Source organism: Pezoporus flaviventris, unplaced genomic scaffold (genome assembly GCF_033815535.1).
Source record: "Pezoporus flaviventris isolate CSIRO_AGI_PZ_B2104156 unplaced genomic scaffold, CSIRO_AGI_Pfla_v1 ptg000055l, whole genome shotgun sequence".
Classification (NCBI taxonomy): domain Eukaryota; kingdom Metazoa; phylum Chordata; class Aves; order Psittaciformes; family Psittacidae; genus Pezoporus; species Pezoporus flaviventris.
Window position 1 is genome coordinate 3,107,327 of NW_026892603.1, and position 18,686 is coordinate 3,126,012.

General features: G+C 35.0%; 1 protein-coding gene across 1 annotated transcript in view; it reads left to right on the forward strand.

Annotated features, from left to right (window-relative positions):
- CRPPA (CDP-L-ribitol pyrophosphorylase A) overlaps positions 1 to 18,686 on the forward strand; it is a 125,188-nt gene that overhangs the window by 52,197 nt on the left and 54,305 nt on the right. Inside the window, exons 5-8 of the mRNA XM_061469227.1 lie at positions 1,406 to 1,451; positions 12,407 to 12,504; positions 15,301 to 15,390; positions 16,143 to 16,235. Coding sequence (XP_061325211.1) covers positions 1,406 to 1,451; positions 12,407 to 12,504; positions 15,301 to 15,390; positions 16,143 to 16,235 — 327 coding nt within the window. The remainder of the gene's footprint in view (positions 1 to 1,405; positions 1,452 to 12,406; positions 12,505 to 15,300; positions 15,391 to 16,142; positions 16,236 to 18,686) is intronic.

Here is an 18,686-nt window from a genome sequence, read left to right on the forward strand (position 1 = left end):
GAGACCACTTTCCATGGAGTTTAGATAGTCTTACTTCAAGAAAGTGTTTCAGATGGTAATCTGTTACAGGTTACTGAAAGTTCAGTATAAAAGCCCTTTAGAAACAGGTAATTAGAAAGAAACCTTGCAACAAAATTGGTCACTTAATAATTCTTTATCCTTAAATTTAAATTCAAGACATTTGATTTTTCCCAGCAGTGTGCTCAGATACCAAAGATTTCTCAGGCTAGATTCATTCTCTGGCTGCTTCTCCTGCAGGACAAGCTGTAGGTAACTAAGTTAATTATTAATTTTAAAAAAGTATAATTCCTTAGAGAAATGATGAGTAATGGGAAAGGTAATCTTACTCTTCTCTTTCTGACTACAATACACAGCTTAATTTATGAGATGGAAAGGAAAGTGCTCACAAGAATCCTTATGTTAAAATCAAACAAGCATTTACTTGGAGACTAAAATGCTAATACCCATAATGGTATGTGTCTGCTGTAAGATTTCCTTTGCAGCACTAAAGCTTTTGGAATCGTATTCAGTCCATTTCTAAAAGAAAAAAAAAAGTTATTCAGACTCTAGAGAAACAAATGCAGAAAATCCAGTAATATTGTATTTAACATAAAAGGAAGTTACAGTAAAAACAAAGACAAATATTTAGGAGTTATTCCTGCATCAGTTCATGTCACTGCATGTCATTACAAAGACATTGCTAGCAAAGACTGTTAATGTCTTTGGTAGATGCTGCCTTTAGTTTTCTCTCATTGTATTTGCAAAGCCTAGTACTGGGTCTGTCCACCACCATGAGGGTACAAAGACAGATATGAAAGCTGCTTTTCCAAGTACCAAGTTAATACTCAGCTTATTATTGTCCATCTAACTTGGTCTGATTAATGTCTTCAGGAAGATTTTGATGGATTTTAATCCTCTGAAAGCTCATTCAAAGCCTACAGTGGTCTCACTCCCACCGATTAATTGGACTCTCATTAACAGTAATAGTCTTGCACTACTGAACAATTACTGAAATAATGAGGCTTCTCCCTGGCTGTCATTTTTTTTATGATCACAACTCCCATAAAAAAATGAATCTATTTCACAGTAAAAATTATAGAATAGAATGGGTGTGTTAAAATAGATGCAACAGCATGTTTTTATGATTCTGCAGAGGGTTAAAAGTAGTTTTAGGTTTCAAATGAGATCTAAGCAGATCTAAGTACTTAGAGAAAGGTTTCTCCTGAGTCTCCGGTAATTTTTGCAATTTCCGACTCGCTGGTGATATTTTACCAGAATTAAGAAATTGACACTATCATTTGTTTATGGTATTTTGAATGTAAAGAATTGCCTTCAGGGCATTGTTTTATTGGTTTTACATTCCTTCCTGCTGTGTTAAATCTAATGAGGCTTGTCTGTCCTTTAGGTGACCTACAAGCGGGATCTGTATGCTGCTGAATCGATTATTAAGGGTATGTGTTCATCCTTGTGGCTCTCAGTGTGCATATTTCTAATTAGGAGTCTTGTGTGTGCTGTAGTTCTGAATGTCTTTGAGAAAAGTTTTATGACAAATAAAATGTGCTTAGGCAAGTTGTTTTGGATTGACCACTGTAATACTTATATTATGCATTATTTACCTTCATTTACTTCTTTTAGAATAGAGAGTCTTAGAAAAGGCTGTGTATATTACAGAGTCAAAACAGAGATTAATTTTGTATGGTTTTATAATGAATAAATTATTTTTTTTTAATCTGTAATTCAATTCTGAGTATGTTCCATCTTTCTAATCTACAGCAGTAGCCTAGAAAATAAATATTAACTCCTTATGGCTCTTCTCTCTTTTATATACAGCAACCTGTTACCCAAATTGATACAGCAATTATATGATATTAAGATACTCTATTAATTTATAAATACTTTGTTGAACTGGTTTTTCACCTTTCGCTGTAATGGTAACAGTGGTTTCATTGCAATTTACCATGAAGACTAGACTAAAAACAACGTAGAAATGAAGAACTCTTAAGTACTGTTTGATGAGCATACTCAAGGTTATTGTAAACTCTTAGGCACTGATTCAGAGGAGTCTTGCTTGACTCTTGTTAAGAATGGAGGGATAAAAGCCCAGAAACTGATGAAGAGAAAGGGACATCCTTTAGAATAAAATAATCTTTCTTAGAAAAAAAGAATGTAGTTCCTATTTAGAGAGAAAAAAGAGCAAAACCCATGTCCTCTTAGGGAATGGTGAGTGACTGGCTAGTTGTTGACTTAGATGGCTCATATGTTACAAGATCCAGTATTGGCTTAGCGTCTGGTTTGGATTATTCTGGTTTCAGCTGTGATACAGTTAACTTTTTCCTTTGTTTGCCTTGATTTCAGCAAGGCATTTGCCACTATCTCCCATGACATTCTTATTGACAAACTAATGAGGTACAGAGCAGAAAAATCGACAGTGAGGTGGATTGAAAACTGACTAAACTGCCAGGCTCAAACAGTAAAGTTCAGCTGGAGCCCAGTCACAAGTGGCCTATCCTAGGGGTGAATGCTGGTTAAAATCCTCACTAATAGTCTGAATTACAGGGCAGAGCATAGCCTCCACAAGTCTGTAGACGATGTAAAATCGGGAAGAGTAGTTGATAGACTAGGCGGTTGTGCTGCTATTCGGAAGGACCTTGTTAGGCTGGAGAAATGGATGAACAGAAATCTTGTGGAATTCAGCAAGGGGAAATGAAAACTCTTGCACTTGGGAAACGCCATTACAGCTGAGGGCTGACCAGCTGGAAGGCAGCTCTGCAGAAAAGGCCCTGGAGGGTCCTAGTGGACAACAAATAGAACAGGAGGTGGTAATGCATCCTTATGGCAAAGAAGGACAACAGCCCCTGGGCTATGCAGGCAGAGCATTGCCAGCAGGTCGAGTGAGGTGAGCCTTCACCTCTGCTCAGCACTGGTGAAGTCACATCTGGAGCGTTGGGTTCAGTTCTAGGCTCCCAATTGCAAGAGACATCATCGTACTGGAAAGAGTTGAGCAAAGGACCATGATAATGGTTAAGGTAATTGAGCATCTATCAGATGAGGAGATGTTGCAAGAGGTTGGACTGTTATGCCTGGAGAAGAGAAGGCTCAGGGAGATTTTAGCAGTATGTATAAATGCCAGATGGGACGGAGTGAAGAAGATGTAGCCAGACTTTTCCTCAGTGGTATTCAGTGAAAGAGAACAGGGAATGGACAGAAACTGAAATACGAAGCATACCTATTTTTACATCTGGAAAGCCTGGAAATTTTTAGGATTCTTATTTTTTCATTAGAAAGCTGGGAGGTTGGAAGGAAGACTCTCTGTCCTTGATTTCTTAGGAATTATTTATTCAGCTGATATTGCCAAAAGGGGCATCTCTTGGCTTATAAAGCCATTTTTCATCCACATTGAGTTAGAATATTTGATCTTAGAAATTACTTGTGTTAATATTTTCAGAACTTTTTTTTTTACTTATTAAAGCTTATGAAAAGCTTTGAAAATGGAAGTGTGATCCAACTTAAACCGGAAAAATATTTTCAAACTAATGCAGTTTCTTGACTTTGTCCACTTATTTTCTGTAGCTATTAGATATCTAAAAACTTTATGGAAGCAGGATTCATTCTGCCATTAAGAGCTTTTTGCACATAAAATCTAGATAAGAAATTCTTGAGTTGGTCTAGTGATTACTAAAACTTTTTAAAATTTCTTTCTGAAATTTCTGTGCTCTTGGAAAAAATTTTAATATTTTTCATTTAATTTTAAGTGATCTTTCCTTGGATAGAAAAATGCAGTTTGAATGTAAATTTTAAAAGCTCAAATATTGTTATTGTGGTTGTCATTTAAGCAAAATGACTCATAAGACAAATAGGTAGTAGAATGAACCAAAGCAAAGAGGGATTTCATGATACAGTATGATATAAAATTAATCAATAATTTTATCCCTTTGATGAATAGGAATTGAAACTAATACTTTAAATTATAGATCAGTGGAACAAAGGGAAGCTTCTGATCTTTGAGAAGTGCAAAAGTAGTTATATAAAAAAATATTTTTTCCTAGTCTAAATATAGATCCCATTACATCATTCTTGCTGAATTCCTAATTCTAATAGAGTGTATGTGTGCGTCTACAATACAGACTTCTTTTAAGTGTTATCTGTAATTTTAAGTATTACCCAAATAGGAGAGACTGTCAAAGAAATGTTTATAAGGAAATCTAGAAAGCTGATTCAGCTGCTTGGATGTACTGTTTGTTACAATATTTGGAGATATTTGCTGTAACAAGAATTGTTGTACTTTTGTTGGTCAAGCTTGCTGAAACCAGTAATGCCAGCATAAAATGATGTTAATGCTATGTATCAGCTCAGTGAAGGTGCTGTGTTGATCATATCTTGACAAAAGGCTCAGTATTCAACTTGGAAAAAAATCTCAGCAAAGTCATAGTTCTGTGTTAACTTTGGTCATATTTTCCTTTATCCCATGTATTTTTCATATTTATTTACCATGTATGTTCTCAATATTTAATGGTAATTTATCAGTCATTACTGGACCAAGTAGATCCATTTTCATTTCCATTTTCCTTGAGCTTAACTACAAACTGTACTTCTTTTGCAATACAAAGGCCAATTTATTGAACTGTATCATTCAGTATTACTCAAATATTTAATTTAGTTCAGAGGACTGTCAGGATGTACCAAGGGTATGTAAACTTGCTGATTTATATTTTTAAAAAGTTCTTGTTCATCTTCTTGCAGTTTATTCAGTCTACTAGACTTACTGCATGGGCATGTAGTGAAAAGACAAGGTGTAATGGCTTTAAACTGAAAATAGGGTAGATTTAGACTTTAGGAGGAAGTTCTTCACTGTGAGGGTGTTGACACACTGGAACAGATTGCCCAGAGAAGCTGTGGCTGCCCTATCCCTGGCAGTGTTCAAGGCCAGGTTGGATGGGGCTTTAAGCAGCTGGGTCTAGTGGAAGGTGTCTGCCCATGGCAGGGGGTTGGAACTAGATGAGCTTTAAGGTCGCTTCCAACCCAAACCATTCTGTGGTATGTTCTTCTGTAAAGGGCAGGAAGAAAGTCAGATGGGCACCTTATGTAAAATATGTTGCTTTATATAGCTAGAGAAGGAGATAGCACCATGCTCCCATTGTTCAGCTGTCCAGTTTGCTGAACCTTCCTTCCCCACATATCCCCATCCTTACAGAGCAGCTCTTGTGAACGTGGGAGCTAGGTCATCATGCTTCTTGTGGGGAAACTAGAAACAAATACAATGTGAAAAATGGTTTCTGTGCTCTCCCTCTGCTGCCCTCTCATCCTTATGAAGGTGCCTCCTTGTATTCTTTTAATCAGTTCTCTCCGTTTTTATAGATTTTAAAGATAACCAAGTAGATTGGTTGTATTTTGAAGCATTTTGCTTAAAAAAATGTTTGAATAGTATTTTATGCTAATTTTATGTGACCATATGCACTGTAGTTTCATTAAAGGAATTACAAACCTGAAACAATACTGAAACCTTTGTGCAAATGAATTTCCATGTTCCTGTGTATATAAAGGCTTCAGTAATCTCCTAAGTTATTAAAGAAATTTAGTTATAATTTATGTAAAAAATAAGATCCATTCCAAGCAGCTTTCTCTATAACTGTGTTTGAATAGAAAATGAGGATGGAGCTTACTCAAATGAAATGAACATTCACTAAGTTTAACTATATTTATAACTAGAGCTAAAAAGGCCGTAAATGACCAGTCATTCTCTTCATATATATGTATTTTATTATGTTAGCATTTTTAGTTTTCACTAAAGCAAATAGAGTCTTTTGCAGCTGTTGTTTGTGATAAAAAGTTTATATAGCTTAAAGTAAAAATGAAGACCTACACAGTGGTAGATCATGCTGATCCCTTATTTGATCTTTACTTCTCTGATATTCTGTCACTATGGCAGAATGCAATATATCTGCTTCATTTACCACAGTAGTCTTTGTTATGCTTAGTCTGTGTGAAAAACTCTGAAGTTTGTTGAAGTTTAGATTTGCTTTTTGCTTCATTGCTTGAGTTCAGAAAGGAGAAGCTGTACATGTTCTTTATTTAAACAAGCAGTATAATGAGTGCTCTATAGCTAATTAGGCCACCCTGTAATAGATTTATCTTATATAACTCCTTATCTTTAATGGTGTTTTGAATAGATACTGCTAGCATTCCCAAGCCTGCAGTTTGAGTGCTGTGCCCTGAAAAGGTTTCAAATACCAGATATTCAGGTTTATATAACATGACTTATTTTTGTGGCGGACAGTTGAGCCGTGTAAATTAATATTGGGCAAGCATTTTATTCACAGTTCATGACACACTTAAAGGAAAGCATATTTAAGGACATAATATATTTTTATCCCATTGAGCATCATCCTGTTATACTCCCATGTTGTACCATTCAGTCTTATATTTGTAAGTTTTACGAAAGAAATCTCAATAGCTATGGTCAGCTGTGTTGTGCTGTGCCGATGGGAAACATTCAAAGAAGGGTAGGTCACCTAGAATGGCAACCATCCTGCCAGCCAGGGCATGCTCAGTTAGGCCTTTCCTACTAGCTGAATAATTAAATAATTTTGTGACTGCAGTTCCAAATTTCATGTAATCTACATTAATAGATGTGTTCTATTACGTTTATTAGTGATTGAAACTTGGTTTTCTTCAGAGAATGACAGTTATCTTTTTCTGTTAACCTGTTGGTTTTATGATAAATATTTTTAAATATTTGAAATATTTGTTTTGATGGGACTTATTCATCCAAATGTTTCCTTTCTGGTTTCAAGTAACTTTTTTTTTGCTTTGAATTATGAACTTCAACAGATCTTTAAACACTTTAATTTTTATGCTAACATATTAGGTTTACACTTGGGCCTCTAGACATTTTTGCTAAGGAACTGGTTCCTTATGGTTCATTTTGACATGTTGTTTTGCCATCCTTTTTATTTCTGAGGTACTCTTGATTTCTGTCTGTCCATATATAAAATTATAATTCTGTAATTAATAAAATTAAATACAAAAGTTATCATGGTAATACATGTTTGGCAATTAAATGATGTATGAAAAAATACAGTTAATCATAAGATTAGAATTATGAGCCTGTTCCTGAGTCAGCTGTGTTGCAAATGCAATTCTCTGTAAGCAACAAGTGTTTCATAGAAGCACATAGAAGTACTACTGGCCTAATGAGACATAATAACTAACAAACTTCAGCTTGCTAAACTTGATTCGGGTGGAAGTAAGAAAAAACATACATGCATCCATACATTTTTTTACTTTAGATATTTATATGTATATATATCACACATATACAAGGCAATACAAAGAAACACTTCACTAATGTGAATAGACTAATGACTTATCTTTTGAGATTGTTTTCTTAAAACATCTTATAATTTGCTTACTTCCTCAAGTCTCTTTTGCAACTGCACTATGAAAGTCTGAGTCCTAACACCATTTGTTTAATGAACAGTAAATTTAATGCTTTTCTTTTAGTTAAGCAGGTATGAACTTGTCAGGTTTGTAGACAAGGTGGCACATGCCCATTTTTAACTGTCTTGAAGTAAGAAAACATCCTCTTACAATAAGGGTGACTCATCTAGAAATGTAGTTAAGATCAGGCTAATACAAAACATTCTAAAAAATTTCCATTAGGACTACTGCCCTCAGGGTAGGTATCTTTGAACTCTAGTTCCAGCATGTAAACTTTAAATGGTGCTGCTCAGTAGAAGACTGTAACTCAGAGTCTTTCTTTCTTGCTCCTTTTTCTTTTCTTAAGGGCCCTTCCTCTGCAATGACCTTTTCACAAGAATGTGCACTTGCCCCCACATTTGGCTGAATAAGTGTTTACTGATGTAGATACAATTATGTTTTGCAAGAAAAATATAATGCCTCCAAACTGTTTATGACTGTTGGGAGCTATGCACTGTGTTTTGTTTTACATGAAGAACCCACATGGCTTTTTCTGGAAAAGAAAACAAAATGACATAAGCCTTGTTCATCAAAGGACAAATATCTTATTGGAGGTATGCTGCATTTTCATGGGCATATGCATTAACCAATGTCTGCTCTCTGCTGTGAGGCAAAGACACAGATTGACTGGAAAGGATGCACTCCTCAGAATAGTTACTGTCAGGTGAAAACAACCGTCTGCGTTCTCTTCTACCACAAAATCTTCCTTCCTTTCTTGTATACTAATACTGGCAGGGGCAGCGTCAAGTTTGGCTTTTGGGTTTTGTGGTTACAGAGGAATGGTAAACAAAAAATTGTTAGTTATTTTAGGTTACCTGTGTTATACGAATAACAATTTCAACTCACTTCTGTTGAAGATAAATTAACTAGATGCTTGGCAGTAGTTATTTCATTTTTCTTGTGTTTACAGTTGTAGAAACATCTTTCTTATGAAACACTAAAAATACCAGGGAGAAGCATAGTGAATTTCTAGACCATTGCTATGTAGAAGGTGAAAATGGAATTCTGATAAATTAATTTACTATTTTGGATTCACTGCAGACTTCAAAGGTATTTTGATGAATAGGATGTGCTTCCAAAATAGTAGGAATTGTATTGACAGACCAAGAATGGCGTGGTATGAGCACATGTTTACAAAAACAAGTGTATGTATACACATATATGTGCAATTAAGAGAAAAAAAATCATGTCTGTAGGCTAAATACTGCTTTCCATTTAGATGCATTTTCTTTCATATGGTATTAATTCCCTATGATATGATATTTATGATCTTTATTCAAACAAAGTATTATTTTAATTGCTGCTGTTTGTGGCCTGCTTTTCAGGGTAAACTTTTTAAGTTATTTGTTGCATTACACTTAATATGTTATCTAACTGACATAGTTCATAAACACGCATACATTTTAATATATAATTTGGGTGAGATCCTAGGATAAAGACTGTAACAGGTGTTACTGGATAATAACATGATCTAAAGCTTCAGGATATCAAAGGAGGGCACAGGAAAATGGAAAATAAAGTTTTCTGCTGGAGAGAGAAGGAGGTTTAATTGAACAAATTCTGAAATCCTGTGTCAGATTTATCTTTAATAAAGCAAATTTCCTGATGAAGAGCTTAAATGTATAACCTAATAGAATCTGGCAGTGTAAAGTTTTAACTGTTTTTAATTTGTGCAAAAAATATGCTCTGAATGGATGTTAAATGTGATGCAGTTAGGGGGAGGGTTACTTTATAATCTGGTAAAGCTGGAATGAAGCTGAGAGTAAATGAGAGACATGTATTGGGAAGAGGAGGTTTCCAGGGAAATAAGAAGTTTAAACTAAAAAGAGGAAGAGGAAGCCAAAGCAAGGTAGAGATTTTGATTGGTAATGTAGTAGTGAGAGAGGAGGAAAAAAAGGGTTGGGCAGATGAAAAGGAAGGTAAGGTGTGAATGCAGGGAAGAAAAGAACAGTGGTGCATGGTGGGAGGCTAAGAGGTAATAGGCAAAAACTGAACCAAGGAGAGTTCCAACACAGTAAAAGGGAAAGCTTTTTCACCATGAGGACAGTCAAGGAGTGAACAGGTTGCCTCGAGAGGTTGTGTTGTCTCCCTTCTCAAAGGTATTCAAGGGGCTAAGCATTCAGGCCTGATCTCATGAGTGATCCTGCTTTGAGCAGGTGTTTGGACTAGAGACCTCCTGAGGTCACTTCCAGCCTGAATTATCCAGCAGTTTGAAGAAAACCAAAATTTTATTAGTTGAGTATTAAAATTCTTTGTGGCATGGTTGAAACGTGGCTTTCCAGAATGACTGTTTTGTTCACCCAAACAGACTTCTGAAGACCAGGAATGAAATACGGCATGCAGTTAGCTTTACTGGCAGTCAGCAGAACTCGTGAACTCCATGGGGTTTGAGCCAGGATTCCAGCTGTGCTTACTGGGTTCAGTGTGATTACACTGAGTGACAGAGAGCTCCATCAGCTTACTGGAGGTGGGACACAGGAAGGCTCTTCTCAGCCTTCTATCCCACAATACAGAAAAGGTGCAGACTGTCTAAAGTAACACATACATCTTTTTGCCCACTTGAAACAGTTGGGGTTGAAATGGAAATTAAGTTTTAAACTTCAACTAGAACAAAACTGTTGTTTTGCTGTGATGATTTTATAAAAAATGATTTCCTAGACTTCCTTTATTAATTTTTCTTGACTGTTTAAAAGCATGTAGCATCTCTTCAATGTGTGTATTATTATTATTTTTTTCATACTTTATTAGTAGACTTTCCCCTATAAATTTACATTCCTCCTCCAGATTAAAAGTACATTTTTTCAAACTTTTTTCAATTTTTCTTTCTTCTTTATTAAATTCAACCTGCAAATCTTAGTTGCTTTTTCAGTAGTCATCTCTCTCATTTACATTATGGGAAATTAGAGGTTTAAGGGGTCTGGGGGAGCAGTGAGATGGGATTTTATGGTTGCAGTCTTTGAGCAGCTTCTTATGAGGTTGCTTTTGACACTTGCTGTTGATAACTGACTTTTTAAAAAGAACTGTCTGAGCATAAGTTATCGTGCCTTTTTGGATTCCACAGCCTTCTTCCACATGTGGATTTTTGTAATAGCTCCAATCTGACCTTCTTCATTAAATTAATTAGTTCAATAGAATCTGAGTTCTTGAAATCTGATATGCCAGACTGGTTTATTACGTACATCTATTTTGTATGTGCAGTGTAGCTGCATTCCGTGTACAGTATTAAATTCAAGTGGCTCTTGTTCTGATTTCAATCGACCCACCACTTTCTTTCTGCTGATAAGAAATTAATTCAATATGGTTTCCCAGTGACCCATTTTTTAGACTGTAAAGTTATCCTGTATTTAGTAGGAGCCAACTTTGATGCCCATTCAATGTATTTTTTTGCCCAGTGAATCTATGGGAAGATAATTTCTCCCACAGTTGTGGTATCCTGTGATTTCCAGCCCCGGCCATGCATTTTTTCAATTCTCACTTTCATCTGGTTGTGCTGATACACACGCAGATGTTTATTGTTCTCTCTCTTTCTTCCCCCCTCCCCATTCTTGCTAACTTAATACAAAGCCAGTTGCTACCATTAGTTTCATTGTCACATTATAAATACTAAACATAATAAATGCCCGTGATTCATAAAATTCTTGCAGCGGTCCTTTGGGATCCTCAGTGGTTATTTCACTTTTCCTGCTCACAAAAAATGGTTTTAAAATCACAAGTCATTTTCCAATAATGTTTATAGCAGCTTTAAAATTAATTTTCAGGTCCGTATGTCTGTTTATAAAGAAGCCTTTACAAAATAGAATGTGAGATATTTGCTTAAGTAATGCGTCTGATTGAACTTAATGTGTGGTATGCAATTATAAAACAAAACTTTCTGCATGCAACAGATATGTATCTTTATATTCGAATTTGCTTGAAGAGCAGTTAGGCCATATTTTTGTAATTTTTGTTATGCCTTTCACAACTAATTTGTGGTGGTGATTGGTATATTTCTGTCTCTGAAGCTTCATTGATGTCTGCTTTAAACATAATTAGACTTTACATTTGTGAAATTTCTAGCGGCGCATGGAATGGCTGCCCGAAAGACATTGGAAATCTTATGTTTTGCTCTGCATATTAATTCAACATCCAAATGATCAATTCCTGAATTAGAAGTGAGAGTTCCAGGCTTGAATTATTTTTACTTGTTTGCTTAAAGAAAGTGGTCACTGAATCTTGAAACTGTAGTCAATGACAAGAAATATTTTCTGAAATATTTGCTTTATTGAGGAGATCAGGAAACAACTTGAAACTATTGTTCTTGTTATCAACAAAATACTGTATTTTACCCCTCAGAAGTAAAAGATGTGAGAAGTTGCCCATGCCAAGATCTTTGTCATCTCTCAGCTTCTTTGGTATTAAGATGAACAGTTGTATCTGCTGTCTTCTGGAGCAGTATCTTCAATGCCTTTTTTTTTTTCCTTATGATGTAGTATGTATTGCTGGGAAGAGGAATTTTGCTCCTCTCCAGGCTTTGTTTTGCCTTTTTTCAATATTGCTGACACTGCATTTAGTGATTTATCGAAGTGAGGAGTGGTATGAGGTTTCCAAAAAGTTTTCTTGGTTCTCATCTTGTGTCAGTAATGTGGACCTAAGCAAACACCTTTTCATAGAGTTCCCTTATTCAAATAGGCTTTAGGGACGGGCCTTATGTCATGTTTTCACATTGTACAAAATAATATAAAATATAATATGAATTTTACATTTGAGATGGATGTTACATAAATTATGTAGTTACATTAACTGTGCCTTGAAATAAATTGTCTTAAATTTACAGCTGTTGAATAGATTGTCAAGAGACAGCAGTATATGCATTGAAAACTATGTTTAGCTGATTAATAATTTTGTTTTATTTATCTTTGCCTGAAATACTAAGGTTTTTTGTTGATCACAGACAACCTAGCACAAGAAGTTTGTGTTATTACCAGTGTGAAGGAAGATGTGGCACAAGTAAGTTTTCTCCTTCATGAATCTCTGAAAAGCCGAATAAAAGTAAGTACAATTCTATGGCTCTAAACTGTATGATTACTTTAATGTTTCTGGTTGTCACAACTCATAAGAAATGGTCTAAATAATGTAAATACAGGAACTGAGACCTCCTGTGTCACTGTAGTATTTATTAAAAGGGATTAACACCAGGTGTGGAAGTTACCAAGAAAGAAGCATCTTCTGCCCAATTATGCTGTAGAGGGGGATCTTACAAATCCTCTTAAAATTTATATATTAGATTAGAGGAGAAATTGGATCCAGGCATCAGAGAGGCCATTTTCTTTAGATTTTATGAATTCAGTAAGCCCCAATTGTTACAAATATGCTACAGAGAAAATACTTTTGGTACTTTGAAGTCTGAATTAAAGTCTGAACCAATTAAAGAGTATGTTGTATTATTGCAGAGCTGCAAATGCAAAGACAAATTAATCAACCTTTTTCAGAAAGGTAGGGGTACATTTTACTCATAGTGAATGCTCATTGAAGTATTTGCAAAACGCTAGCAGAGTTGAGTAAGATCTTTTCTTGTCTGAATAGCTCCATAATGTAGCAGAAGTATCTGTCTGTTTTGCTAAAACCAAATCCATTGCTATTTTTCCTTTTTTCTCTCCATTTAAACTATTGTGCAATTACTAGGCATCACTTACCCATGCTAGGAAAAAAAAAGTACTTATTTAAGTGTTGTTTTACCTGTATCGATTTATTAGTTTTGCATATAACCACATTAATCATAACATGAGAAACACTTCCAAGCCTGGAAGTAAAGTCTAAGAATGCCCTTTTCAGAGAGCGAATTGGAGAATAATTGATCTAAGTAAGACTCTAATTGGGAATCATTCAGTCAAGTACGTATTATCTGAATTTAAACTTACTACTGTCAAGTTTAGGTTAGATATAAGGAAGAAGTTCTTTACTTTGAGGGTGGTGGGGCACTGGAATGGGTTGCCCAAGTTGTGAATACTCCATCCCTTCTGGTGTTCAAGGCTGGGTTGGACAGCGCCTTGGGCAACATGGTCTAGTGTGAGGCATCCCTGCCCATGGCTGGGGGGTTGCAGCTAGATGATCTTAAGGTCCTTTCCAACCCTAACTATTCTATGATTCTGTAATATTTTAACATTTAATTTTGTGTAGGATACTAACATGCAAAATAGAGTAAGGATTAATGTGAGTTATTTGATGATGTATTCAAGTATCTGGTTAAGTAGCTGTGCTTACTTTACCAAGAGAGAAATCTGTTTTAATTTTGGTGGATAATATGGCTGTAGAACAAAGGCTCAGTGTATTGCTTTATCATATTCTACAAATTAAATAAAAACTTTGATAAACTAATTCAGTTTTTTAAATGTTCAGGAATACTTAAGCGTCATGTATTGTAATATCTCAGAACCCCCCCCCAAAACAATGTAGGCCTTCTGTCTTGAGTAATGTTCCATTTACCTTCTGAAAAGACTGGCATGAAGTATGCTTCTAATCATTTGAGTATGTGCAACATTGTAAAGGTACTGTGGATTTCTGATTTTAGTTCTGAAGAAGTTCAAACCAGGAGAACCCTTGAGTATTGCATTTCTTAAGTGATATAATTAATTCTTGCCTTCTGTGATTTTTTTTTTTTTTTTTTTTTTTTTTTAAATCTCTTCAAGTTATTAGATGTCAGCTATTTGGGGCTGCGTTATCCTGTTTTCAGCCCAAAATGTTTCTAAAGCCTTTAGTGCATAAATATCAACCTTTGGGTTTCAAACCTCATTCTTTTGCAAACAAGTTAGCTCCCCAAGGATTAATAAATAAACAAATACAGCTTTAGATAACAGTGCAAAGCCTTTTTAAATGTTGTATTTGGTACTTCTGTTGAATTGTGGGTTAAGTGACATTTTGAGGAAACACAGAAATGTAGCGCTTCTGTTGTTTGCTGCAATATATAATGTCTTCTGGGCAGAAATAAAGCTCATTTGAGCAGTGGAACTGTGAAGTTTTCTGGTTTAATAGAATCAACATGAAGATTTTTTTTTTTGCCTAATTTTCAAGTTTTTCTTACTGGCTTCAAAGTGTTATCTTCTCTTAGGAGACAGTTTCTACCTCTGCTGCCTGATTTGCTGTTTAACTTGAGGCAATCCTGAGCTGGTAACATAGTAGAACCTACTTTTCATTTTAATTAAGACAATTTCTTAGCTCGTGTTATAGTTACAGGTTGCAAAATAAGCATGTCTGTGATTAAGACAGTATTTTGAAGTATTCATTGAAGCAGTAATTTTCAGGAGAAATTCTAAATGAGTCTTGTTTTATGCAGAATCCCAGAATAGGTGCTTTCCAACCCTATAACCACTCTGTGATTCTATGATAATACTTGTGCACTTGGTTTTTCATAGGTACTTCTTCTCTTTTTTTTTTTAGTTGCATGGAAAAAAAAAAAAAGTATTTGGATATTATAGAGATTTTCTTAGAACTGGAGGTCTAGAATCATTTGATCATCCTGATCCTATGAACAGTGTTCTCATCTCTGGGAACAGTTGAACTTCCTAACCCATGCATCAGTGCTTTTGTCTTGAATGTTACCGGAATGGCTCCATCAGCAGTATCCTTCCGTAAAAACTTGCAGAAAACTCCTCAGGGTGTTGGACTCCATGCTTCACTGTTGAGTCACCTAAAAATTTGAACAACTTTAATTCTCATAGTGGAAATAATAATTGCCAGTTTTAAATCATTTGAATTAACAAACTCTACCCTAACGGTGGATGCTTTAGCAGATATTTGAGGCTGAAGTGAAATTTGTGACATCGTAATATTTTTTTCTTTTCTAATTAGGTTGAAGCTGTATCAATAGCTCTAAGCAAAAATGATGGCTATCTACAAGATATCTTTTCAGGGCAGTGCTACAATTTTGTTTGTATAAATGTAAGTATTAAGGATGCATGCTTTTAATTTTCCACATAAACTTATTATTAATGGTAAGTAATAAATACTTATTTGAATAGTTGGTCGTTATTTCTGTCCTCCTGGTGTATCCATTCCAATACTTGGTGTTTTTCATGCGCACCAAATCAGACGTTTGAGGTAGACCAGTACCTTTGAGGTACTGGTCTGTCCTTTCTCTTCTTGTTCTGCACTTTTGTCAGTATGTTGTTAAACCAGCCATGAATTCTAGAACAAGAGGAATGCAACTGAAATTAGTTTAAAATTTCCTTTCATAGATATTGTGTTGAAGTGAATGATCTCAAGAAGAGGCATATGTGTAGTCATCCAAATGTGGATTGTCACCATGGGCTAAATTAGTGTTTCCCATTTTGGACGCATGCATGCCATACAAATCTGTGTTTGGGTCCATGTATGGGAACAGGAAAGTTTTAGGTGAACCATATTTGAGACCAGTGAGGACCCTTAAGCTTGTTACATATGTATTTGGGTATATTGAGGGTAGAATTAGTTATCTCCATTTTTCCTTTTTCCTTTTTTTTTTTTTTTTTTTCCCTTAACAGCTGTAACTTTACCAGTTGCAAGTGTTACAAATACATTAAAACTGACCAAACAAAAACCCCTAAACAAAAAAGTAATGTATCTATTTTTGGTATATAACAGATCTTTGAATTCAGGTTTTATTAAATCATCGTTTGATGTTTCAGTAATTCTGAACATTTACTTTCATTTAGGATAAAAAGTATGCAATTGAAGAAACCCAGAAACTAGTGAATATGTTGGAAAAATCAAATATTCCTCTCTTATATCCAGTTGTCCTTATTTCGGTGGGTAACTCCTGTAAGTTACTATAGAAAGCATCTAATGAAATATTTTTAAGTGTTAGACTAGCTTTAAACTGCTGCTAGCTCTAGATAAAATTGTAAATTTGAACTGTAACTTGGATTGTAAAGAGCCTAGTTTGCACTTCAGCAGATGTGCTGCATGCTGTCAGGAAATAAACCAGCACTAGCAAATGACAATTTATTAGTTATGTATTTTTGTGAAAAACTCATTGTGGCTAGTCATATTGAACTGCTAACTCCTGCTTTGCTGTTGTGCTCCATCTCTGCTGGGGATGCTGCAAATGATGCAAAAAAAGTTGAAACAGAATTAGGTGGCTTTAGTTTTTTCTGTGCTGTGTGGTTTATTCAAAGTTTTAAAATGATTTTTACTTTTCTGCTCCAAGTATTAAAAAATAACTTTGAATTAATTTGCAATATAACTTTAATACATACTTTACTTATTGAGATGTTGTAAGACTGAAAAATCTATACTGGTATGTGGCAAAAGTTTTAAATTGTATTTTTGGCTGAAAGTTTCATTATTTTAATATTGCAGCCAGAATAATTTAACAGTTCATGTGGGTGACAGCTGAAGGTGTACATGACTTTTATACTCACACTGTTAAAAAGGAGAAAATACGAGTCAATTCGAAAGTCTTCATGCAGCGTAAGCAGATCCAGTTAGTTCTGTCGTGTTTTCTGGCTTAATAGGTAGGGATCAGAAGTATTGAGTGCAATGAGTGTCATTATGCCATATGCCTCTGAACTGAAGGAGTGTGCTTCTGAACTACATGTGTTATACCCTCAGCAATAACACAGTATGTTACGATTTTAAATATATACTTCCATGTATGAAGCTATTGAAAAAGGAATAAATATTTATAATACATGGGACATGAAGTGCATGGTCTAGTGATCTGGAAGTAAAACTAAGCATTTACTTTCCAATCTTAGGCTTAGCCTGAAATGTAGGTGATGAAATTTCATTACTGAGCTAACAAATGAGGTATGAAGATCAATTACAAAAAAAAATAAAAATATCCTTACCTGTTGTATACTGTTGGAATGAGCTACTGATTCTGTGAGCATAGATATTTAGTACTTTATTTCTAGACCATCTTTTTCTCTTGACCTTATTTCTGAGGAAGTTCAGGGTAGAGCTTTAATTTTACTGAATTTTCAAAGATAAATTATTTCTCCCTTTGATAATCAGAGCAATGACCCCTGACCAGTTCTGTTGCCCATTTACAAGGATGTGCAGAACACTTTTCTGGAGCGAGAATGTTTTAATTTGTCTTTTATCAAGAATATAAAAAGACATTTCTGTGTTAAATTTTGGGGGTGTGCAGATAAAGTTGGAATTGCTAATACTTATTTTGTTCCGATTCATAGCTCAGCTCTGCTCTGGACTTCAAGTGCTTTTTTAGTGTGACACATGGACACATTGTTTTAATAATTACAAACATTCTGGACTTAATATTTCCTGAGAAATAGGTGTGAATTCAAGGAATGTTTACATAAACTCACCATGAAGCTCCTAAGATTTTGCCCCTAAGATACCAGATCTCAAAATCATTATAGAATCCAGCACCATTTTCAGTGAAAGTGAACTTGCTTGAACAGCTTGCAGCATGTACAAATTATTTAGGTGGACACCTTTTGAAATGGTCTCTGGATAAAATAATACATTTAATCCCTTTACTGTACTCCATATCCATCAGTTGTTCATGACAACTACCTGAAATTTCCCGAAACTAGACAGTGGGAGAAAATCTCATAAATAGGTCAAAACACTTGCTAACATTTAAAACACAGATACACATATATTGTTAAAAGTATCTTCAAATAATGAAGTACCCTAATTATAAAAAGGCATTTTATGCTACATTTTGAAATTTTATGGAGTTACCAGACTATCTTTTAGAAATACAAAAAGGAAAAAATAGGATTGGAAAGTATGTTTTAAATGACTAAAGAACTAGCTAAACAAAGCATTGTCTCGTCTCATATTAATCACTGGGAACTATTTAAGTCCTTTAAACTTCTGATGCCTAAAACTCATTACAGATGTTATGGCTGGGGGATAGAAACTTCCTTCTGCAGTCTTTAATTAAATTCAGTGTTGGGTGTCCTCTTCACTAGGGCTTATGAGTGGGATTCTCCTCAGCTTTATTCTTTGCTCTATACTTCATTTAATGTAAAACCTGGATACATTGGTAATGAAAAGCCCCATAAGACACTTTCTTTTGATGTAAAAAGGCATATTAATATTTCCCAGGCAAATACGACTCAGAATTTTAAGCAACATGAAGATATTAAATGCACAGGTTTTAAGTACTGGTTGTACAGGAAACATTATTCATTTTTACTCTGAGAAGTAAAACTGTTCCTGGTAGTGAAGAGCTGAAAGGATAAATGTGAAGAGCAGCTAACTGCTTCCACTTTAACCTCATG